Source organism: Notothenia rossii, assembly GCF_949606895.1.
Source record: "Notothenia rossii genome assembly, chromosome: 9".
Taxonomy (NCBI): domain Eukaryota; kingdom Metazoa; phylum Chordata; class Actinopteri; order Perciformes; family Nototheniidae; genus Notothenia; species Notothenia rossii.
In genome coordinates, this window is record NC_136907.1 from 40,062,974 (window position 1) to 40,087,639 (window position 24,666).

Sequence of the window (24,666 nt, forward strand, 5' to 3'; positions counted from 1 at the left end):
TTCATCATGAGCCTGAGTCTTCATCATGTCTTCATCATGAGCCTCAGTCTTCATCATGTCTTCACCATGAGCCTCAGTCTTCATCATGTCTTCACCATGAGCCTCAGTCTTCATCATGTCTTCACCATGAGTCTGAGTATTCATCATGTCTTCATCATGAGCCTGAGTCTTCACCATGAGCCTTCATCATATCTTCATCATGAGCCTCAGTCTTCACTGTGTCTTCATCGTGAGCCTCAGTCTTCATCATGTCTTCACCATGAGTCTGAGTATTCATCATGTCTTCATCATGAGCCTGAGTCTTAATCATGAGCCTGAGTCTTCATCATGTCTTCATCATGAGCCTCAGTCTTCATCATGTCTTCATCATGAGTCTGATTCTTCATCATGTCTTCACCATGAGCCTGAGTCGTCATCATGTCTTCATCATGAGCCTGAGTCTTCATCATGAGTCTTCATCATGAGTCTGAGTCTTCATCATGTCTTCACCATGAGCCTAAGTCTTCATCATGTCTTCATCGTGTCTTCATCATGAGCCTGAGTCTTCATCATGTCTTCATCATGAGCCTGAGTCTTCAACATGAGCCTGAGTCTTCATCTTGTCTTCATCAGGAGCATGAGTCTTTATCATGTCTTCATCATGAGCCTGAGTCTTCATCATGTCTTCATCATGTCTTCATCATGAGCCTCAGTCTTCATCATGTCTTCACCATGAGTCTGAGTCTTCATCATGTCTTCATCATGAGCCTGAGTCTTCATCATGTCTTCATCATGAGCCTCAGTCTTCATCATGTCTTCATCATGTCTTCTTCATGAATCTGAGTCTTCATCATGTCTTCATCAGGAGCCTGAGTCTTCATCATGTCTTCATCATGAGCCTGAGTCTTCATCATGTCTTCATCATGAGGCTGAGTCTTCATCATGTCTTCATTATGAGCCTGAGTCTTCATCATGTCTTCATCAGGAGCCTGAGTCTTCATTATGTCTTCATCATGAGCCTGAGTCTTCATCATGAGCCTGAGTCTTCATCATGTCTTCACCATGAGCCTGAGTCTTCATCATGTCTTCACCATGAGCCTGAGTCTTCATCATATCTTCATCATGAGTCTTCATCATGAGTCTGAGTCTTCATCATGTCTTCATCATGAGCCTGAGTCTTCATCATGTCTTCATCATGTCTTTATCAGGAGCCTTAGTCTTCATCATGTCTTCAACATGAGTCTTCATCATAAGTCTGAGTCTTCATCACGTCTTCATCATGAGCCTGAGTCTTCATCATGTCTTCATCATGTCTTTATCATGAGCCTGAGTCTTCATCATGAGCCTGAGTCTTCATCATGTCTTCATCATTAGTCTTCATTATGTCTTCATCATGAGCCTGAGTCTTCATCATGTCTTCATCATGTCTTCATCATGAGCCTTAGTCTTCATCATATATCCACCATGAGTCTGAGTCTTCATCATGTCTTCATCATGAGCCTCAGTCTTCATCATGTCTTCACCATGAGTCTGAGTCTTCATCATGTCTTCATCATGAGCCTGAGTCTTCATCATGTCTTCATCATGAGCCTCAGTCTTCATCATGTCTTCACCATGTCTTCTTCATGAATCTGAGTCTTCATTATGTCTTCATCATGAGCCTGAGTCTTCATCATGAGCCTCAGTCTTCATCATGTCTTCACCATGAGTCTGAGTCTTCATCATGTCTTCACCATGAGCCTCAGTCTTCATAATGTCTTCACCATGAGTCTGAGTCTTCATCATGAGCCTGAGTCTTCACCATGAGACTTCATCATATCTTCATCATGAGCCTCAGTCTTCATCATGAGCCTCAGTCTTCATCATGTCTTCACCATGAGTCTGAGTATTCATCATGTCTTCATCATGAGCCTGAGTCTTAATCATTAGCCTGAATCTTCATCAAGTCTTCATCATGAGCCTCAGTCTTCATCATGTCTTCATCATGAGTCTGAGTCTTCATCATGTCTTCACCATGAGCCTGAGTCTTCATCATGTCTTCATCATGAGCCTGAGTCTTCATCTTGTCTTCATCATGAGCCTGAGTCTTCATCATGTCTTCATCATGAGCCTGAGTCTTCATCATGAGCCTGAGTCTTCATCTTGTCTTCATCAGGAGCCTGAGTCTTTATCATGTCTTCATCATGAGCCTAAGTCTTCATCATGTCTTCATCATGAGCCTAAGTCTTCATCATGTCTTCATCATGAGCCTGAGTCTTCATCATGTCTTCATCATGTCTTCATCATGAGCCTCAGTCTTCATCATGTCTTCACCATGAGTCTGAGTCTTCATCATGTCTTCATCATGAACCTGAGTCTTCATCATGTCTTCATCATGAGCCTCAGTCTTCATCATGTCTTCATTATGTCTTCTTCATGAATCTGAGTCTTCATCATGTCTTCATCAGGAGCCTGAGTCTTCATCATGTCTTCATCATGAGCCTGAGTCTTCATCATGTCTTCATTATGAGCCTGAGTCTTCATCATGTCTTCATTATGAGCCTGAGTCTTCATCATGTCTTCATCATGAGCCTGAGTCTTCATCATTTCTTCATCATGAGCCTGAGTCTTCATCTTGTCTTCATCATGAGCCTGAGTATTCATCATGTCTTCATCATGAGCCTGAGTCTTCATCATGTCTTCATCATGAGCCTCAGTCTTCATCATGTCTTCACCATGAGTCTGAGTCTTCATCATGTCTTCACCATGAGCCTCAGTCTTCATAATGTCTTCACCATGAGTCTGAGTCTTCATCATGAGCCTGAGTCTTCACCATGAGACTTCATCATATCTTCATCATGAGCCTCAGTCTTCATCATGAGCCTCAGTCTTCATCATGTCTTCACCATGAGTCTGAGTATTCATCATGTCTTCATCATGAGCCTGAGTCTTAATCATTAGCCTGAATCTTCATCAAGTCTTCATCATGAGCCTCAGTCTTCATCATGTCTTCATCATGAGTCTGAGTCTTCATCATGTCTTCACCATGAGCCTGAGTCTTCATCATGTCTTCATCATGAGCCTGAGTCTTCATCTTGTCTTCATCATGAGCCTGAGTCTTCATCATGTCTTCATCATGAGCCTGAGTCTTCATCATGAGCCTGAGTCTTCATCTTGTCTTCATCAGGAGCCTGAGTCTTCATCATGAGCCTAAGTCTTCATCATGTCTTCATCATGAGCCTAAGTCTTCATCATGTCTTCATCATGAGCCTGAGTCTTCATCATGTCTTCATCATGTCTTCATCATGAGCCTCAGTCTTCATCATGTCTTCACCATGAGTCTGAGTCTTCATCATGTCTTCATCATGAACCTGAGTCTTCATCATGTCTTCATCATGAGCCTCAGTCTTCATCATGTCTTCATTATGTCTTCTTCATGAATCTGAGTCTTCATCATGTCTTCATCAGGAGCCTGAGTCTTCATCATGTCTTCATCATGAGCCTGAGTCTTCATCATGTCTTCATTATGAGCCTGAGTCTTCATCATGTCTTCATTATGAGCCTGAGTCTTCATCATGTCTTCATCATGAGCCTGAGTCTTCATCATTTCTTCATCATGAGCCTGAGTCTTCATCTTGTCTTCATCATGAGCCTGAGTATTCATCATGTCTTCATCATGAGCCTGAGTCTTCATCATGTCTTCATCATGAGCCTCAGTCTTCATCATGTCTTCACCATGAGTCTGAGTCTTCATCATGTCTTCACCATGAGCCTGAGTCTTCATCATGTCTTCATCATGAGTCTTCATCATGAGTCTGAGTCTTCATCATGAGCCTAAGTCTTCATCATGTCTTCATCATGAACCTGAGTCTTCATCTTGTCTTCATCATGAGCCTGAGTCTTCATCATGTCTTCATCATGAGCCTGAGTCTTCATCTTGTCTTCATCATGAGCCTGAGTCTTCATCTTGTCTTCATCATGAGTCTTCATCATGTCTTCATCATGAGCCTGAGTCTTCACCATGTCTTCATCATTAGCCTCAGTCTTCATCATGTCTTCACCATGAGTGTGAGTCTTAATCATGAGCCTGAGTCTTCATCATGAGCCTGAGTCTTCATCATGTCTTCAACATGAGCCTCAGTCTTCATCATGTCTTCACCATGAGCCTGAGTCTTCATCATGTCTTCATCATGAACCTCAGTCTTCATCATGTCTTCACCATGAGTCTGAGTCTTCATCTTGTCTTCATCATGAGCCTGAGTCTTCATCATGTCTTCATCATGAGCCTGAGTCTTCATCTTTTCTTCATCATGAGCCTGAGTCTTCATCATGTCTTCATCTTGTCTTCCTCATGAGTCTTCATCATGTCTTCATCATGAGCCTGAGTCTTCATCATGTCTTCACCATGAGCCTGAGTCTTCATCGTGTCTTCATCATGAGCCTAAGTCTTCACCATGTCTTCATCATGAGCCTGAGACTTCATCACGTCTTCATCATGTCTTCATCATGAGCCTCAGTCTTCATCATGTCTTCACCATGAGTCTGAGTCTTCATCATGTCTTCATCATGAGCCTCAGTCTTCATCATGTCTTCATCATGAGCCTCAGTCTTCATCATGTCTTCACCATGTCTTCTTCATGAATCTGAATCTTCATCATGTCTTCATCAGGAGCCTGAGTTTTCATCATGTCTTCATCATGAGCCTGAGTCTTCATCATGTCTTCATTATGAGCCTGAGTCTTCATCATGTCTTTATCAGGAGCCTGAGTCTTCATCATGTCTTCATCATGAGCCTGAGTCTTAATCAGGAGCCTGAGTCTTCATCATGTCTTCATCATGAGTCTTCATTATTTCTTCATCATGAGCCTGAGTCTTCATCATGAGCCTGGGTCTTCATCATGTCTTCACCATGAGCCTGAGTCTTCATCATGTCTTCACCATGAGCCTGAGTCTTCATCATGAGCCTCAGTCTTCATCATGTCTTCACCATGTCTTCTTCATGAATCTGAATCTTCATCATGTCTTCATCAGGAGCCTGAGTTTTCATCATGTCTTCATCATGAGCCTGAGTCTTCATCATGTCTTCATTATGAGCCTGAGTCTTCATCATGTCTTTATCAGGAGCCTGAGTCTTCATCATGTCTTCATCATGAGCCTGAGTCTTAATCAGGAGCCTGAGTCTTCATCATGTCTTCATCATGAGTCTTCATTATTTCTTCATCATGAGCCTGAGTCTTCATCATGAGCCTGGGTCTTCATCATGTCTTCACCATGAGCCTGAGTCTTCATCATGTCTTCACCATGAGCCTGAGTCTTCATCAGGAGCCTGAGTCCTCGTCATGTCTTCATCATGAGCCTGAGTCTTCATCATGAGCTTGAGTCTTCATCATGAGTCTTCATTATGTCTTCATCATGAGCCTGAGTCTTTATCATGAGCCTGAGTCTTCATCATGTCTTCACCATGAGCCTGAGTCTTCATCATGTCTTCACCATGAGCCTGAGTCTTCATCATATCTTCATCATGAGTCTGAGTCTTCATCATTTCTTCATCATGAGCCTGAGTTTTCATCATGTCTTCATCATGAGTCTTCATCATGAGCCTCAGTCTTCATCATGTCTTCACCATGAGTCTGAGTCTTCATCATGTCTTCATCATGAGCCTCAGTCTTCATCATGTCTTCATCATGTCTTCATCAGGAGCCTGAGTCTTCATCATGTCTTCATCATGTCTTTATCAGGAGCCTGAGTCTTCATCATGTCTTCAACATGAGCCTGATTCTTCATCATGTCTTCATCATGTCTTCATCATGAGCCTGAGTCTTCATCATGTCTTCATCATGAGCCTCAGTCTTCATCATGTCTTCACCATGAGCCTCAGTCTTCATCATGTCTTCACCATGAGCCTCAGTCTTCATCATGTCTTCACCATGAGTCTGAGTATTCATCATGTCTTCATCATGAGCCTGAGTCTTCACCATGAGCCTTCATCATATCTTCATCATGAGCCTCAGTCTTCACTGTGTCTTCATCGTGAGCCTCAGTCTTCATCATGTCTTCACCATGAGTCTGAGTATTCATCATGTCTTCATCATGAGCCTGAGTCTTAATCATGAGCCTGAGTCTTCATCATGTCTTCACCATGAGCCTCAGTCTTCATCATGTCTTCACCATGAGCCTCAGTCTTCATCATGTCTTCACCATGAGTCTGAGTATTCATCATGTCTTCAACATGAGCCTGATTCTTCATCATGTCTTCATCATGTCTTCATCATGAGCCTGAGTCTTCATCATGTCTTCATCATGAGCCTCAGTCTTCATCATGTCTTCACCATGAGCCTCAGTCTTCATCATGTCTTCACCATGAGCCTCAGTCTTCATCATGTCTTCACCATGAGTCTGAGTATTCATCATGTCTTCATCATGAGCCTGAGTCTTCACCATGAGCCTTCATCATATCTTCATCATGAGCCTCAGTCTTCACTGTGTCTTCATCGTGAGCCTCAGTCTTCATCATGTCTTCACCATGAGTCTGAGTATTCATCATGTCTTCATCATGAGCCTGAGTCTTAATCATGAGCCTGAGTCTTCATCATGTCTTCATCATGAGCCTCAGTCTTCATCATGTCTTCATCATGAGTCTGATTCTTCATCATGTCTTCACCATGAGCCTGAGTCGTCATCATGTCTTCATCATGAGCCTGAGTCTTCATCATGAGTCTTCATCATGAGTCTGAGTCTTCATCATGTCTTCACCATGAGCCTAAGTCTTCATCATGTCTTCATCGTGTCTTCATCATGAGCCTGAGTCTTCATCATGTCTTCATCATGAGCCTGAGTCTTCAACATGAGCCTGAGTCTTCATCTTGTCTTCATCAGGAGCATGAGTCTTTATCATGTCTTCATCATGAGCCTGAGTCTTCATCATGTCTTCATCATGTCTTCATCATGAGCCTCAGTCTTCATCATGTCTTCACCATGAGTCTGAGTCTTCATCATGTCTTCATCATGAGCCTGAGTCTTCATCATGTCTTCATCATGAGCCTCAGTCTTCATCATGTCTTCATCATGTCTTCTTCATGAATCTGAGTCTTCATCATGTCTTCATCAGGAGCCTGAGTCTTCATCATGTCTTCATCATGAGCCTGAGTCTTCATCATGTCTTCATCATGAGGCTGAGTCTTCATCATGTCTTCATTATGAGCCTGAGTCTTCATCATGTCTTCATCAGGAGCCTGAGTCTTCATTATGTCTTCATCATGAGCCTGAGTCTTCATCATGAGCCTGAGTCTTCATCATGTCTTCACCATGAGCCTGAGTCTTCATCATGTCTTCACCATGAGCCTGAGTCTTCATCATATCTTCATCATGAGTCTTCATCATGAGTCTGAGTCTTCATCATGTCTTCATCATGAGCCTGAGTCTTCATCATGTCTTCATCATGTCTTTATCAGGAGCCTTAGTCTTCATCATGTCTTCAACATGAGTCTTCATCATAAGTCTGAGTCTTCATCACGTCTTCATCATGAGCCTGAGTCTTCATCATGTCTTCATCATGTCTTTATCATGAGCCTGAGTCTTCATCATGAGCCTGAGTCTTCATCATGTCTTCATCATTAGTCTTCATTATGTCTTCATCATGAGCCTGAGTCTTCATCATGTCTTCATCATGTCTTCATCATGAGCCTTAGTCTTCATCATATATCCACCATGAGTCTGAGTCTTCATCATGTCTTCATCATGAGCCTCAGTCTTCATCATGTCTTCACCATGAGTCTGAGTCTTCATCATGTCTTCATCATGAGCCTGAGTCTTCATCATGTCTTCATCATGAGCCTCAGTCTTCATCATGTCTTCACCATGTCTTCTTCATGAATCTGAGTCTTCATTATGTCTTCATCATGAGCCTGAGTCTTCATCATGAGCCTCAGTCTTCATCATGTCTTCACCATGAGTCTGAGTCTTCATCATGTCTTCACCATGAGCCTCAGTCTTCATAATGTCTTCACCATGAGTCTGAGTCTTCATCATGAGCCTGAGTCTTCACCATGAGACTTCATCATATCTTCATCATGAGCCTCAGTCTTCATCATGAGCCTCAGTCTTCATCATGTCTTCACCATGAGTCTGAGTATTCATCATGTCTTCATCATGAGCCTGAGTCTTAATCATTAGCCTGAATCTTCATCAAGTCTTCATCATGAGCCTCAGTCTTCATCATGTCTTCATCATGAGTCTGAGTCTTCATCATGTCTTCACCATGAGCCTGAGTCTTCATCATGTCTTCATCATGAGCCTGAGTCTTCATCTTGTCTTCATCATGAGCCTGAGTCTTCATCATGTCTTCATCATGAGCCTGAGTCTTCATCATGAGCCTGAGTCTTCATCTTGTCTTCATCAGGAGCCTGAGTCTTTATCATGTCTTCATCATGAGCCTAAGTCTTCATCATGTCTTCATCATGAGCCTAAGTCTTCATCATGTCTTCATCATGAGCCTGAGTCTTCATCATGTCTTCATCATGTCTTCATCATGAGCCTCAGTCTTCATCATGTCTTCACCATGAGTCTGAGTCTTCATCATGTCTTCATCATGAACCTGAGTCTTCATCATGTCTTCATCATGAGCCTCAGTCTTCATCATGTCTTCATTATGTCTTCTTCATGAATCTGAGTCTTCATCATGTCTTCATCAGGAGCCTGAGTCTTCATCATGTCTTCATCATGAGCCTGAGTCTTCATCATGTCTTCATTATGAGCCTGAGTCTTCATCATGTCTTCATTATGAGCCTGAGTCTTCATCATGTCTTCATCATGAGCCTGAGTCTTCATCATTTCTTCATCATGAGCCTGAGTCTTCATCTTGTCTTCATCATGAGCCTGAGTATTCATCATGTCTTCATCATGAGCCTGAGTCTTCATCATGTCTTCATCATGAGCCTCAGTCTTCATCATGTCTTCACCATGAGTCTGAGTCTTCATCATGTCTTCACCATGAGCCTCAGTCTTCATAATGTCTTCACCATGAGTCTGAGTCTTCATCATGAGCCTGAGTCTTCACCATGAGACTTCATCATATCTTCATCATGAGCCTCAGTCTTCATCATGAGCCTCAGTCTTCATCATGTCTTCACCATGAGTCTGAGTATTCATCATGTCTTCATCATGAGCCTGAGTCTTAATCATTAGCCTGAATCTTCATCAAGTCTTCATCATGAGCCTCAGTCTTCATCATGTCTTCATCATGAGTCTGAGTCTTCATCATGTCTTCACCATGAGCCTGAGTCTTCATCATGTCTTCATCATGAGCCTGAGTCTTCATCTTGTCTTCATCATGAGCCTGAGTCTTCATCATGTCTTCATCATGAGCCTGAGTCTTCATCATGAGCCTGAGTCTTCATCTTGTCTTCATCAGGAGCCTGAGTCTTCATCATGAGCCTAAGTCTTCATCATGTCTTCATCATGAGCCTAAGTCTTCATCATGTCTTCATCATGAGCCTGAGTCTTCATCATGTCTTCATCATGTCTTCATCATGAGCCTCAGTCTTCATCATGTCTTCACCATGAGTCTGAGTCTTCATCATGTCTTCATCATGAACCTGAGTCTTCATCATGTCTTCATCATGAGCCTCAGTCTTCATCATGTCTTCATTATGTCTTCTTCATGAATCTGAGTCTTCATCATGTCTTCATCAGGAGCCTGAGTCTTCATCATGTCTTCATCATGAGCCTGAGTCTTCATCATGTCTTCATTATGAGCCTGAGTCTTCATCATGTCTTCATTATGAGCCTGAGTCTTCATCATGTCTTCATCATGAGCCTGAGTCTTCATCATTTCTTCATCATGAGCCTGAGTCTTCATCTTGTCTTCATCATGAGCCTGAGTATTCATCATGTCTTCATCATGAGCCTGAGTCTTCATCATGTCTTCATCATGAGCCTCAGTCTTCATCATGTCTTCACCATGAGTCTGAGTCTTCATCATGTCTTCACCATGAGCCTGAGTCTTCATCATGTCTTCATCATGAGTCTTCATCATGAGTCTGAGTCTTCATCATGAGCCTAAGTCTTCATCATGTCTTCATCATGAACCTGAGTCTTCATCTTGTCTTCATCATGAGCCTGAGTCTTCATCATGTCTTCATCATGAGCCTGAGTCTTCATCTTGTCTTCATCATGAGCCTGAGTCTTCATCTTGTCTTCATCATGAGTCTTCATCATGTCTTCATCATGAGCCTGAGTCTTCACCATGTCTTCATCATTAGCCTCAGTCTTCATCATGTCTTCACCATGAGTGTGAGTCTTAATCATGAGCCTGAGTCTTCATCATGAGCCTGAGTCTTCATCATGTCTTCAACATGAGCCTCAGTCTTCATCATGTCTTCACCATGAGCCTGAGTCTTCATCATGTCTTCATCATGAACCTCAGTCTTCATCATGTCTTCACCATGAGTCTGAGTCTTCATCTTGTCTTCATCATGAGCCTGAGTCTTCATCATGTCTTCATCATGAGCCTGAGTCTTCATCTTTTCTTCATCATGAGCCTGAGTCTTCATCATGTCTTCATCTTGTCTTCCTCATGAGTCTTCATCATGTCTTCATCATGAGCCTGAGTCTTCATCATGTCTTCACCATGAGCCTGAGTCTTCATCGTGTCTTCATCATGAGTCTTCATCATGTCTTCACCATGAGCCTTCATCGTGTCTTCACCATGAGCCTGAATCTTCATCATGTCTTCACCATGAGCCTGAGTCTTCATCGTGTGTGATGAAGTGTGAAATGTGCCGGTGAAGATGACTGCATTGTCTTTTGGCTCCTCTCCAACTTTGCTTTTTTTTTTCGTATTTTTACAGTGTTTATTTACTTTTTGCCGTGTGCAGAGGCCTGTACTACGAAGCAGGATTTTTGGTTAGCGAGGTAACTCTGGGTTTCCGGTCCTACGGCGCTGGTTCACTTCTTACTTCACTTCTAGATCTCAATGGTAATTTATGCTGAACGGCAAACCTGCTCCGGAGTAGGTTTGGTTCCAGGAAAAGAGATCAACTCAGTGAAAGCACCACCTGCTGACCAATCAGAGCTCAGTGTGCTGAGTTTAAAGCTATCAAGTCATATTACAGGAGAAAGGAAATACAGAAAAACTGTCGATGCAGGAATGACGGCCGGCAAAAATCAACTGACTGTGAACGTGAAAATTAGAATATCACCTTCCATCTTCACAGCAATCTGACTATTATAAAATTAGCGTTAAAGAGCAACTTGCAGGTTAGAGACACCAGTAAATAAATGTGTAGGGAAATGATGAACACACTAGATTTTCAAAAAGATATACAGAAATATACACTACAGTGACATCTGGCGTCGTTTTAGTAAGACATTTTTACTTCCGCATAAAAAAGCTTCCGCACGTGACCTCCCGCGTGTGACGTAACATGGGGGAGAGCGGCCGGTCTAACGTATGAATAAACATGGATCACAATGCTAGTTTTGACACAGAAGAGGTTGAAAATATATCTTCGAATGCACATGATTATAATTATGAGCCTGCTATGCGTTCAAGAGACCAGGAGCAGCCAAGGATTAGAAGAAATAGCGGCCATCGGTGAGAAATGGAGCTGTGGTGTGAGGAGAACCAGTGGAGAACAGGGCAGCTGTCTTGGTGAGTGACCGGCGTTAGCTAGAGTTAATGTTAGCTAACGTCAGTCACATCACAACATTGTAAAGTTAGCTTTCATATATCAGGCTAAAACTAAAGTAGTATTGATAATATAGTAACGTTACTAGCAGGACTGTTGATACTGATCCATAACAGAAACGAATGCGCAAGTATCAGTAGTATCTCGCGTTACCTAATGCAACTCCACACTACGTCTTACGTTGCTGTGTACCGGAGGGGAGACGCGAGATACGACTGATACTTGGCGATCTGGCGGAGAAACGTTGTGGAGCCTCCGTTGATATGCCGTTGTAAATGGCTTGATGGAAAGCAAGTGTGTAGTCAGGGAGGGTGCAAAGCTGATTGCAGCAGGTGAGTGGAGGTCGAGCCGTGAGCCAGGAGTGACAGCCACCACGCCCACACAAACAACAGACAGGGGGAAACAAGTGGATGCACCTCGCACAACGCACCCAGGAACGAAAGCTAGCTCCGGTCCTTTTGCTGTTGGGGAAACAGTGGACTCGATGTCCTGACAGGCTGGAGGTTGCACAAACTCCAGCTCACCATGATTACAAATGGTGAAATGCAATGTAAAATGACTGAAAAAATACCAGCTCACTAAATCACAACCGCTCAAACCAACTACAAACTACTACCGCGGATTGGGCAGAGAGGGAGTCAGAGAAAGTAAGAAAAAAGCAGTTTTTAAAGAAAGTTGCTCCTCCATGTGACGTAATATGACGTGTTTGACGTATGACGTTAAAAAAAAAGCAGTTTTTAGTAGCAGAGCCGTTTTGAGCTCTGCTACTAAAAACTGCTTCTTTTTTTTTTTACTTTCTCTGACTTCACCAGCCTCAATGACTACCGCCCAATAGCACTCACCTCCATCATTATGAAGTGCTTTGAGCGATTAGTCAAAACCTTCATCACCTCCTCCCTCCCTGACTCTCTGGACCCCTGCAGTTTGCATACAGAGCAAACAGGTCCACAGACGACGCCATAGCCCTCACCATCCACACTGCCCTCTCACACCTGGACCAGAGGAACACATATGTGAGAATGCTGTTCATTGACTACAGTTCAGCCTTCAATACCATTGTGCCCTCCAAGCTGGTCATCAAGCTCAGAGACCTCGGGCTCAACAGCGCCCTCTGTGACTGGATCCTGAACTCCCTGATGGGCAGACCCCAGGCAGTGCGGGTGGGAAACATCACATCCTCCACCCTGATCCTCAACACCGGGGCCCCCCAAGGCTGCGTGCTCAGCCCTCTCCTCTACTGCCTGTTCACTCTCGACTGCGTGGCCACACACAGCTCCAACACCATCGCAAAGTCTTCAGGCACACGACCGTCATCAGCCAGATCACAGACTGTGACGAGACTGCGTACAGAGAGGAGGTCGCAAACCTGACATCTTGGTGCCAGGATAACAACCTCCATTTCAACGTCAGCAAAACCAAGGAGCTGATTGTGGATTACAGGAAGCAGCAGAGAGAGGGACACACCCCCATCGCCATCAATGGGACTACGGTGGAGAGAGTCAGCAGCTTCAGGTCCCTCTGTGTCCACATCACTGAGGACCTGACATGGACTCATCACTGAGGACCTGACTCATCACTGAGGACCTGACATGGACGCATCACACTAACACCATCACCAGCGGCTCTTCTTCCTCCGCAGGCTGAGGAGGTTCAACATGGACTCCAGGATACTTTGCAACTTCTACAGGTGCACCATAGAGAGGATCCTGACCTTCTACAGGTGCACCATAGAGAGCATCCTGACCTTCTACAGGTGCACCATAGAGAGGATCCTGACCTTCAGGTGCACCATAGAGAGGATCCTGACCTTCTACAGGTGCACCAAAGAGAACATCCTGACCTTCTACATGTGCACCATAGAGAGCATCCTGACCTTCTACAGGTGCTCCATAGAGAGGATCCTGACCTTCTACAGGTGCACCATAGAGAGCATCCTGACCTTCTTCAGGTGCACCATAGAGAGGATCCTGACCTTCTACAGGTGCACCATAGAGAGGATCCTGACTGGCTGCATCACGGCCTGGTACGGCAGCACAAACGCCCTTAATCGTAAGGCTTTACAGAGGGTGGTGAAAACTGCACAGCACTTCACCAGGACGGAGCTGCCATCCATGGAGGACCTTTACTCCCAGCGGCTCAGGAAGAAAGCCCTCAGGATTACAAAAGACCCCCATCACCCCAGCCACAAACCGTTCTGTCTGTAGCATCAGGACTAAACCACCACACACAGGGACAGTTTCATCCCACAGGCCATAAAGACTGTTAAACACATGAACTTTGAAACAACATCCATAACATTAAACTGGCTGCAATTTAGAAATTATGTATCTAATATATCATATTCAATCACTTGCATATGTGCAAGTGATTGAATATGATATATTAGATAAATAATTTCAAAATATATCATATTCAATCACTTGCATATATGCAAGTGATTGAATATGATATATTTAATCATATGACTATGATATATTAGATACATAATTTATAAATTGCAGCCAGTAAAGAAATAGTAAAAAAGTGGAATTCCAATTCCAATTTTTAACTATTTTTATTTTTGTATTTACTTACACCATATTTTCTGTTGTTTCTGTTTTATTGTGTTGCACTGTTGGAGGAGCCTGTGACCTAAGATTTTCATCGTCATAACTACACTGTAGCTATGAACGCATGACCAATAAAAGCCTTGAACCTTCATGTCTTCACCATGAATATACTGTAGGTAAATGGGCTGTTACACCCAGTCACATGCACACCTCGATAAACTCAGGACAAGACAATCTGAAGAGGCGATTAACACAGGCCATGTTAGACTAAAGCCAAAGACCGAAGATAATTACAGAGAATGGGAGAGATTTGATCTATGTCAATGATTCCCTATATGACGTGGCCCTTTCATACAAAAAGACAGGAGTGGGCGCGAGCACACTGGGCTCATAGGGAGGGAGGGGGGGCAGGAGCTCCAACAAGGCGTGTAGGACAGAGAGTGAATACACATACTATACAGCAGTGGTAACCAACCTTTTCAAGCCCAAGATCACTTTTTATTCCAAAATGTAAACCGAGATCTACCAATCCGATATCTTCCAAAAAAAACACTTAGGAGTAAGACTATTCATCGTCATATTTATTTTTGCAATCAATTTATGTTACAACAGGCTCAATGTACGTGTAAAGATGCACACAAAGAAAGACACAGTTATGTACATTTATCTGTGCAATGTACAATATTCTTATTTACGGTAGGCATATCTGTTCAATACAAACTATTAATATTTACAGTATCTGTTGAATGCACTATATTTAGTTTCTCAGTTCAATTAGTAATATTCACATGTACAGACATTAGCCTACAGTTCAATGTAATCCATATTAAGTTTCTCTGTTCAATGCACAATATATTTTCAATGCTCAAGTTGCTCTATCAGCCTGCCTTTAATGAGACTGCTGTGACTGCACATTATCTGTAAGCCTTTTGAAATCTGGCTGATAGTTAGTGATTGCCAGCCGGAGGCAGTCAGTAAGATGTGCGTCAGTCATACGAGTTCTATACTTGGATTTAATTATTTTCCTTTGTGAAAAGGCCGTTTCACATAAATATGTGGAGCCAAAGTAGGCCTTCAGTTTAAGCGCACATGACACAATCAGTGGATACCTCTCTCTACTCACGAGTGACCAAGAGTCCTGATCTCTTGCTCTGGCCTTCAATTCAATGTTGCTTTGCATTCCAATGATCTCCGTGTCAACATCCATAGGTAATGTAAACACCTCCTGCATTTTAGCTGACAGTTGTTCAATGTCAACGCTGAGGAAAGGGTTTGATACAAAACCAACTACTTGCCCCATGTCTTGTACTGTAGCTCCACAAATCGAGCACCAAATTCTGATGTCAGTTTGTTCAAATGGGCGTAGAATTGTTCAGGATGGAAAGCCATTTTGTCTGTGAGGTTTTGTGACACCTTTTCAAGATTTGGGAAGTGTGTCAGCCTCGCATGTCTTAACTGAGTGGTCCACAAACTGAGCTTCACTTTGAATGCCTCCACTGCGCTAATCATGTGACCAAGCTCTCGTTCTTTCCCTTGCAATTCTCGGTTAAGGTCATTGAGTCTTGCAGTCAGATCGCTAAGGAACCCCAAGTCCAATAACCAAGTATCATCGGACAGCTGCTCATACTCCTCGTCCCTCGACTTCAGAAAACCGATGATCTCTGGCAGCAAATCCAGAAAACGCTGGAGGACCTTGCCCCGACTGAGCCACCTTACATCTGCGTGAAGGATCAAATCTCCATACACAGAGTCGAGCTCGTCCAATAAAGACTTAAATAGCCGGTGCTGGAGTGCTTTTGCACGAATAGAGTTGACAATCTTAACAACAACATTCATTACATGTGACATGTCAATTGCTTAGGCTGCCAATGCCTGTTGATGTATCACACAGTGATAGTTTACAAATGGTGGAAAGTCTGAGTCTTTTCTGCACAGCGCAACAAATCCTGAACGAACACCGAGCATCGCTGGTGCCCCATCGGTTGTGAAGGATACTATTTTATGAATGGGAATCTTGTACTCATGAACATAGTCCTTGAATGCCTTGTACACATCCTCACCCCTGGTTCTTTCTTTCAATGGGATAAGGGCAAGAAAGGCCTCCTTGACAGTAAAATCCGTGAAAACCATTCGGACAAACACACCTAGCTGGGCTGTGTCTGTGGCATCGGTAGACTCGTCAAATTGAACTGAAAAGTATTCCGAGAGAGACAAGTCTTTTAATACTTGCTGGAATACATCTTCGGACAATGACTCGACTCTTCTGGCTACAGTAAGTGCACCAAGTGGTACACTTTTTATCCTTGCTTTTATGTCCTCTTTGTTTTTGAAATCCGCAAATAAGACGTCAGCTGTGATGCTCATTGTTTTTTTGTACTGAGCCAAAATATGGCTAATCCGGAGGGACGTTTCTGTAGCTGCATTGCTCTTTGCTGTAGGCGCGATGAAAAGCGACTGCTGTGCTTTTAGTCCTCTTTTCAGTTCATCAATTATTTTGGTTCTTAATGCGCTGTTGAGTGGATATGAGTCTTTGAATTTACCATGGGTGCTCGCATGATGGCGCTCCAGGTTGCCCCGTTTCGCCAAGGCTACCGCCTGTTGGCATATGAGGCATATAGTCTTCTCTTTCGCTGATGTGAAAAGAAATTCATGCTCCCCCTCCGGGTGGCAATAATACGATTTTGATTTCTTTTTCGCCGGACCCTCAGCCATATCGATGTTGGTTAAATATTAGCAGAACTTGGTACAGTTTAAGTTACTCCTCAAGATGACCGTTAAGATACGATTGTTAACCCCACCCACAATTGCATGCAGCAATTCATAGACGTCAACATATCTAATAACCAATTGGAGTTTGTAAAATGACCTGTGCGTGAATCAAATCAACAAACCAGAGCTAGGTCTAAAAAGATTGTTTAAACAACCAACCAACCAGAGCATGAACATTTTCTTTTTTTGGGGAAAATATTTTTTTTTTGGAAACTATTTTTTTGGGGAAAATATATATATATATTTTTGGAAAATATATATATATTTTTTTTAAATGCTAGGGATCGACAGTGAAAGCTTTGAAGATCGACCAGTCGATCGTGATCGACCTGTTGGTTACCCCTGCTATACAGAGATGCTGTATGAGAAAACCAATGTGATTTTGGGACATTGAATAATGTAAATCTATTCTATTCAACAATGGAATTATGATCAGTAGAAATGGCCAAAACATGGGACCTTTAACTTCCAACCGGTCCATTTTAGTTTCCAAAACAGCAATCTTCAGAAGAAGTTTATGGAAGTCATCAGTAGAGATGGAGAGGCCTTTTTTTTGCCCACTAGCTTAAGCTAAGTAGCATGCAGTCTAGGCTTTAGCTGTAGGTAGGCCATGCTACTGCAGGACTGAGGTTGTTGTTAACATTTTAAAATATGACAAGAGTCCTCTGTCCATCTACAAAGAATAAAAGTCCCAGTGATTAATAAAACTCCCGGAGCCGCTGCTCAAAGTTTTCAGATTAGAACAATAGGAAAATCAGCAGAAGAAAGTAAGCGGAGGCGAAAGCAAGCATAGTATCTACTCGCTAACCAACTAATGTAGGCTACTCCCGGGCAAGCTGAACAAATAATAGCTAATATGGCCAAAGTCCTTGCTGTTATACACCCCTTACAGGTCTGTAGACATTAAATGAACAGACAGAAAAAAAAAATCCTGTAAAGAGACCTACTTAGTTTGACATCCATCGAACATTCCTGTGTTGATGAAGTATGGGCACACAATGGTTGTCTTCACGCCATCTTTCCCAGTGGCCAACAGCTCCAGACCCACGGACTCCGCAAAACCTACTGCTGCAAACTTACTGGCACAGTAGTCTGCAGAGAGAAGAGGAGGCAAGCATGAGCATTTTAAAAGAAACCGGAAAACCTAGAAATACTGCTAATTCACACTCACTCAATCTCAAACCCAACCACATGTTCCCTTTAAAGTCATTAAGAAAAAAAACACACTCAAGTAAAAATTTAAGAACACAGTGCATTAATACTAATGTTGTATATCATACTCATAAAGATCTTCCACACTGAACCCTCAGAACATAGGGGAATGGGTGACCAGAATTCTTTTAATTTTTTTGGTTTAAAAATAATAAATGTGTATTAATGAGATACAGAATAGATAGAATATCTTCACAAATTAAATCAAAACAATTTAAACAATGTTAGTTGTCAATGTTTAGTGAAATCTCACAATTCTCCATGCCAACTCAATTTAACAGTGAACGAATCCAGATTACGTCATACATTGTCATCAACTTTGACAAACACACCACATTAAGCCAGTCTTTTTAGATTATGGAGAAATATTCTTACTGTTTTGAATAGCCTGAAGGCTCTGCATGACATCAAATGAGTCACCTCTCCGTGTGTGAGGCTCTGCACCTTGGTGCACAACAATACTGTTTTTTACAAGTAGCAAACCTCTTAAGACTTTATTAACAGGTTATGTGTGTGTGTGTGTGTGTGTGTGTGTGTGTGTGTGTGTGTGTGTGTGTGTGTGTGTGTGTGTGTGTGTGTGTGTGTGTGTGTAACCCATGGAGGTATAAAGAGAACCAGATACAGCTTTGGAGGCGGGCCCCCGTTCAGTCCTATGAAAGTTGCTCAGTGGAGAATGAAGCTCAATACAGCTGTTTCTACACGGACCACTATTGCGGTAAGCATGTTGTAACTTCCGGTTGTTGTTGTCATCTCCGGGTATCCCGTGTGCCTGTTCTGTTGCTGATAGCTTGTTATCTTAACTTAATCGATCGTTTTAAAACTCTTGATCACGGCAACTGCGTGACGTTGTAATCACACGTTACTACAGCTTAAGCACTCACAAACTCTCCTTCTCTTAGCGACTGTAACTCCACAGTTGCCTACACTCTTTTCGGGTTTGCTAACGGTAGCTACTTTAGCTTGATAGCTAGCCATGGCTCTTTCCCCACCCTCGGGTGCTATTTCCTGCTCTAACTGTCTCATGTTTGGTTACTCCCCTACCTCCTTTACTGGTACCGATACATGTGTTAAATGTAGTATAGTTGTTAGGTTGGAGGCGGGAATCATAGCCATAGAAGCCCGGCTCCGCATCTTAGAAAATAACTCAGCTACAGTAAAGCCCATGTTAGCCGGTGCGGACCGGCAAAAGGTAGCTCCTCTTAGCCGTCCCCCGGCAACTCCCGAGCAGCAGGGAGAATGGGTGACTGTTCAGAAGGGGCATAACGCGAAACCCGCAGGTCCCCACCAACCCGTTCACGTATCTAACAGATATTCCCCACTCAGCGAGACACCCGCTGAGAAGCCAACTCTGGTTATTGGTAGCTCTATTATGAGACACGTGAATTTAGAGACCGATGCCTCCACAGTCACATGCATTCCGGGGGCCAGAGCGGGCGACGTTGAGGCGCATCTTAAACTGCTGGCTAAAAATAAACGTAAATACAGTAGGATTGTTATTCACGTCGGTGGTAATGATGTTCGTTTACGCCAATCAGAATGCACCAAACTTAATGTGGCGTCGGTGTGTAGTTATGCTAAAACAATGTCGGACACCGTAATCTTCTCTGGTCCCCTCCCCAATCTGATCAATGATGACATGTATAGCCGCATGTCATCATTTCAGCGCTGGTTGTCTTGGTGGTGCCCAGCAAACAATGTGGGCTTCGTGAATAATTGGACAGCCTTCTGGGGAAAACCTGGTCTGATTAAGAGAGACGGCATTCATCCTACTTTGGAAGGTGCAAATCTCATTTCGGCAAACATTTCAGGGCTCTGTGGACTTAATCCATGACAAACTGGAGTTGAGACCAGGAGGCAGAGTCGCAGTCTTACACGCTTCTCTGCGCTCTCTCCTAGGCAGTCATCCATAGGAATCCCGACCCCAATAAAATACCCAATATTAACGGTGTGTGTGTCTGCCCAAGGACAATTTAAGGTAAAACCTAATAGAGGTGTCATACATAATAACCTAATAAAAGTAAATGTAACAACTACTACAGTGCAACAAAACAGGAAGATTAAATGTGGTCTCTTAAACATAAGATCTCTAGCATCTAAAGCAATACTGGTAAATGATTTAATATCAGATTATAATATTGATATATGCTGTCTCACTGAAACTTGGTTGAGACATGAAGAATATGTCAGCATAAATGAGGCCACTCCACCCAGCCATATCAATACTCATATTGCCCGAGGCACGGGCCGAGGAGGTGGAGTTGCAGCAATCTTTGACTCAAGTTTACTTATCAATACTAAACAAAAATTAAATTATACCTCCTTTGAAAGCCTCATTTTCAGTCTTACGCATCCGACCTGGAAAACTTTGCAGCCAATCTTATTTGTTACAGTGTACCGTGCACCAGGTCCTTATTCAGAATTCTTATCAGAATTCTCTGAGTTTTTATCAGCTTTGGTACTTAAAACAGATAAAGTAATTATCGTAGGTGACTTTAATATTCATGTTGACGATGATAAAAATAGCCTTACTGTTGCATTTAATTCTATATTAGATTCTGTTGGTTTCTGTCAGAGTGTAAATAAACCAACCCACTGCTATAATCACACTCTTGACCTTGTTCTGACTTATGGTATTGAAATTGAGCAACTATTAGTCGAACCGCATAATCCTGCTTTATCCGACCATTTCTTAGTAACTTTTGAAGTACTGTTACTAGACTACAAAGCATTAGCCAAAAGCTCCTGCAGCAGAAACCTATCTGTTAGTGCTATAGCCAAATTTAAGGAAGAGATTCCACCAATACTTAACTCGATAGCATGTCTGCATGTAGGGGAGGAAACTTATACAAAATGTACACCCCCCCAAATTGATCATGTTGTTGATAGTGCTACAGATGCGCTGCGAATAAAATTAGACTCTGTTGCTCCTTTGAAAAAGAAGAAAATAAAACAACATAGATTAGCTCCATGGCATAATGCCGAAACCCGCAAAATAAAGCAAAAGTCGAGACAACTTGAAAGGATATGGCGTTCCACTAAACTTGAAGAATCTCGTTTAATTTGGCATATTACTCTCAATGAATATAAGAAAGCACTGCGTAAAGCGAGAGCAGCATACTACTCTTCATTAATAGATGAGAATAAGAATAATACAAGATTTCTTTTCAGCACTGTAGCCAGGCTGACAGAGAGCCACAGCTCGACTGAGCCTTCTATTCCCATAGCACTCAGTAGTAATGATTTTATGTGCTTTTTTAACGATAAAATTGTTACTCTTAGAAACAAAATCAATGACCTCTTGCCTTTGACCAGTATAGTGTTATCAACAGCTCCCGGAAACGTAAGTTCTAATAATATTACACTAGATAGTAAACTAGAATGCTTTTCAGCCATAAACCTTGAACAATTAAATTCAATGATTCTCTCTTCTAAACCATCAACGTGTATCTTAGACCCGATTCCAACTAAGCTGTTAAAAGAAGTTTTTCCATTAATTAGCACTTCTTTATTAAATATTATGAATATGTCTTTATTATCAGGCTATGTTCCAAAATCATTCAAAGTAGCAGTGATAAAACCGCTTCTTAAAAAGCACAACCTCGATCCAGAGGTTTTAGCCAACTATAGACCTATTTCTAATCTTCCGTTCCTCTCAAAAATTCTTGAGAAAGCAGTCGCAAAACAGCTGTGTGATTACTTAAGAAACTATGATTTATTTGAAGATTTTCAGTCTGGCTTTAGAACACAACATAGCACAGAGACAGCTCTGGTTAAAGTCACAAATGACATTCTAATAGCCTCTGACAAGGGACTTGTCTCTATTCTTGTCTTACTCGATCTTAGTGCTGCATTTGATACTATCGACCATGATATCCTATTGCAAAGACTAGAGCACTTAGTTGGCATACAGGGAACTGCTTTAGGCTGGTTTAGGTCTTATCTATCTGAACGCTCTCAGTTTGTACGTGTCAACGATGAATCTTCCATGCAAACCAAAGTTAGCCATGGAGTGCCACAGGGCTCAGTGCTTGGACCTATTTTGTTCACCCTATATATGCTTCCATTAGGCAATATTATAAGGAATCATTCTGTAAACTTTCATTGTTATGCGGATGATACTCAACTATATTTATCAATCAAGCCTGATGAAATTAATCATCTAAATAAAATTCAAGACTGCCTCAAGGACTTAAAAACGTGGATGACCTTAAATTTTTTGATGTTAAACACGACCAAAACTGAAGTTATTGTACTTGGCCCGAAGAATCTACGAAACAAATTATCTAAAGATATATTAACTATGGATGGCATTAATTTGGCCTCCAGTGAGACTGTAAGGAATCTTGGTGTTATATTTGATCAGGATTTATCCTTTAACGCCCACATAAAATCAATTTCAAGGACCGCCTACTTCCATCTACGTAACATTGCAAAAATCAGGCATATCTTGCCTCAAAACGATGCAGAGAAACTAGTCCATGCATTTGTTACTTCAAGGCTGGATTATTGTAACTCCTTATTATCAGGGTGTACCAAGAAGTCAGTCAAGTCGCTTCAGCTGATTCAAAATGCTGCAGCTCGTGTACTAACCAGAGTTAGGAAAAGGGACCACATTACTCCTGTTCTGGCTGCCTTACACTGGCTGCCTATAGAACACAGGATAGAATTTAAAATTCTTCTTCTCGCCTACAAAGCCCTTAATGGGCAGGCGCCATCTTACCTTAAAGAACTCATTATACCCTATTGTCCTACTAGGGCATTGCGTTCCAAGAATGCAGGGTTGTTGGTTGTTCCTAGAGTCTCTAAAAGTACAATGGGAGCCAGAGCCTTTTCTTATCAAGCTCCACTTTTGTGGAATCAGCTTCCAGTTTGTGTTCGGACGGCAGACACCCTATCCGTTTTTAAGAGTGCGCTTAAGACTTTCCTTTTTGATAAAGCTTATAGTTAGGGCTGATTAGATTCAGCCCCTAGTTTTGCTGATATAGGCTTAGTTTGTCGGGGGACATCTTACTTCTTCCTTCTCTCTGTCTATACCTGTGTACTCTCATGTTCCGATTAACCCAGCTTCCCCAAATGTCTTTCTTTTTGGTGTCTATATACGCCGGGATCCGGAGTCATGGATGATCCTGCGGTCCTGTGTCATGGATTGCGAGTCCTGGATCTTGAGACGTGGCTGCGGTCCTGGATCATAAGTCCTGGATGGATATCCTCGTGGATTCATCTTCTTATTATACACACATGCATTTCAAAACATTTGGACTACCTATGTTGCAAATGTATTATCTTTTCAATTTACACACGGCATCTATTGCACGTCTGTCCGTCCTGGGAGAGGGATCCCTCCTCTGTTGCTCTCCCTGAGGTTTCTCCCATTTTTCCCTTTAAACTGTGGGGTTTTCTCTGGAAGTTTTTCCTTGTACGATGTGAGGGTCTAAGGACAGAGGGTGTCGTATTGTCATACTGATATTCTGTACAAACTGTGAAGTCCACTGAGACAAATGTAACATTTGTGATATTGGGCTATATAAATAAACATTGATTGATTGAAGCCAAAGTGGTCTAACTCCAGAACAAATAGCACCTGGTTCTTCCAGCTAACTAACGCATCTATTGGGCCATAGAGCATGCACACTAGTGTTCTCCCTAAACCCTGCCTCCAATCCACTATGTCATGTCTGGGCTCGGCTTACTGAGAGGGAAGATATCCCTGGAATCAGCTATCAGAGTATTTTATAATTATTAAAATGTTAAAAGGCTATTCAAATGTAAGACTGTGAAGTTGGCTTACCAAACAAAACCATGACACTGATTTACAGATGTCTTTCTCCCGATGCAAGTAAATGGAAAAGGTCTTTAAAAGGTCCCATGTCATAGCCATTTCCACTGATCATAATTCCATTGTGGAGGTCTACTAGAATACATTTATATTGTGCAATTTTCCAAACTCACATTGGTTTCTCATACAGCATCTCTGTAAACTACGTGTATTCACTGAATTTCACTCTCTGCCTTTAACGGCTCGTTGTAGCTCGAGTAGCTCCAGCCCCCACCCTCCCTGTGAGCACAGTGTGCTCTGATTGGTCGGGACGTTGTGAATCGCGCTAAGCTCCGTGGAGGTGTTGTTTCCTTGTTTAGCGATACACAGCGAATCACAGCCAAACTCATCCTGAGCAAACACAAAGTCACAGCCGAAGTAAAAACAATAAGTATGGCTTGATATTGAGTCAGAAAAAGGTTTATAGGTTGATAAACACTGTGAGAATGGGTCTGCAGAGAGAATTTCGCCGCGATCTCAACTGTCTGTTATCAGCCTGCAGCCGGGGAGGATAAATCAGCAGAGCTGCTTCCACTGAGTGTGTGTGTGAGGAACTCCGTGGATTGGTCAATTTGGACCAATCAGCGGGGGCTTAACGTAACGGCTCCACGGATTGGTCCATTTTGTTCCGGGTACGGTTGACATCATGCGTACCCGGAAGAATCAAATGGACAAT

General features: G+C 42.5%; 1 protein-coding gene across 1 annotated transcript in view; it reads right to left on the reverse strand.

The window, feature by feature from the left end:
* Positions 1 to 24,666, reverse strand: part of LOC307017955 (epidermal retinol dehydrogenase 2-like) — an 89,291-nt gene that overhangs the window by 35,538 nt on the left and 29,087 nt on the right. The window contains exon 5 of the mRNA XM_079647939.1: positions 17,911 to 18,055. Coding sequence (XP_079504065.1) covers positions 17,911 to 18,055 — 145 coding nt within the window. The remainder of the gene's footprint in view (positions 1 to 17,910; positions 18,056 to 24,666) is intronic.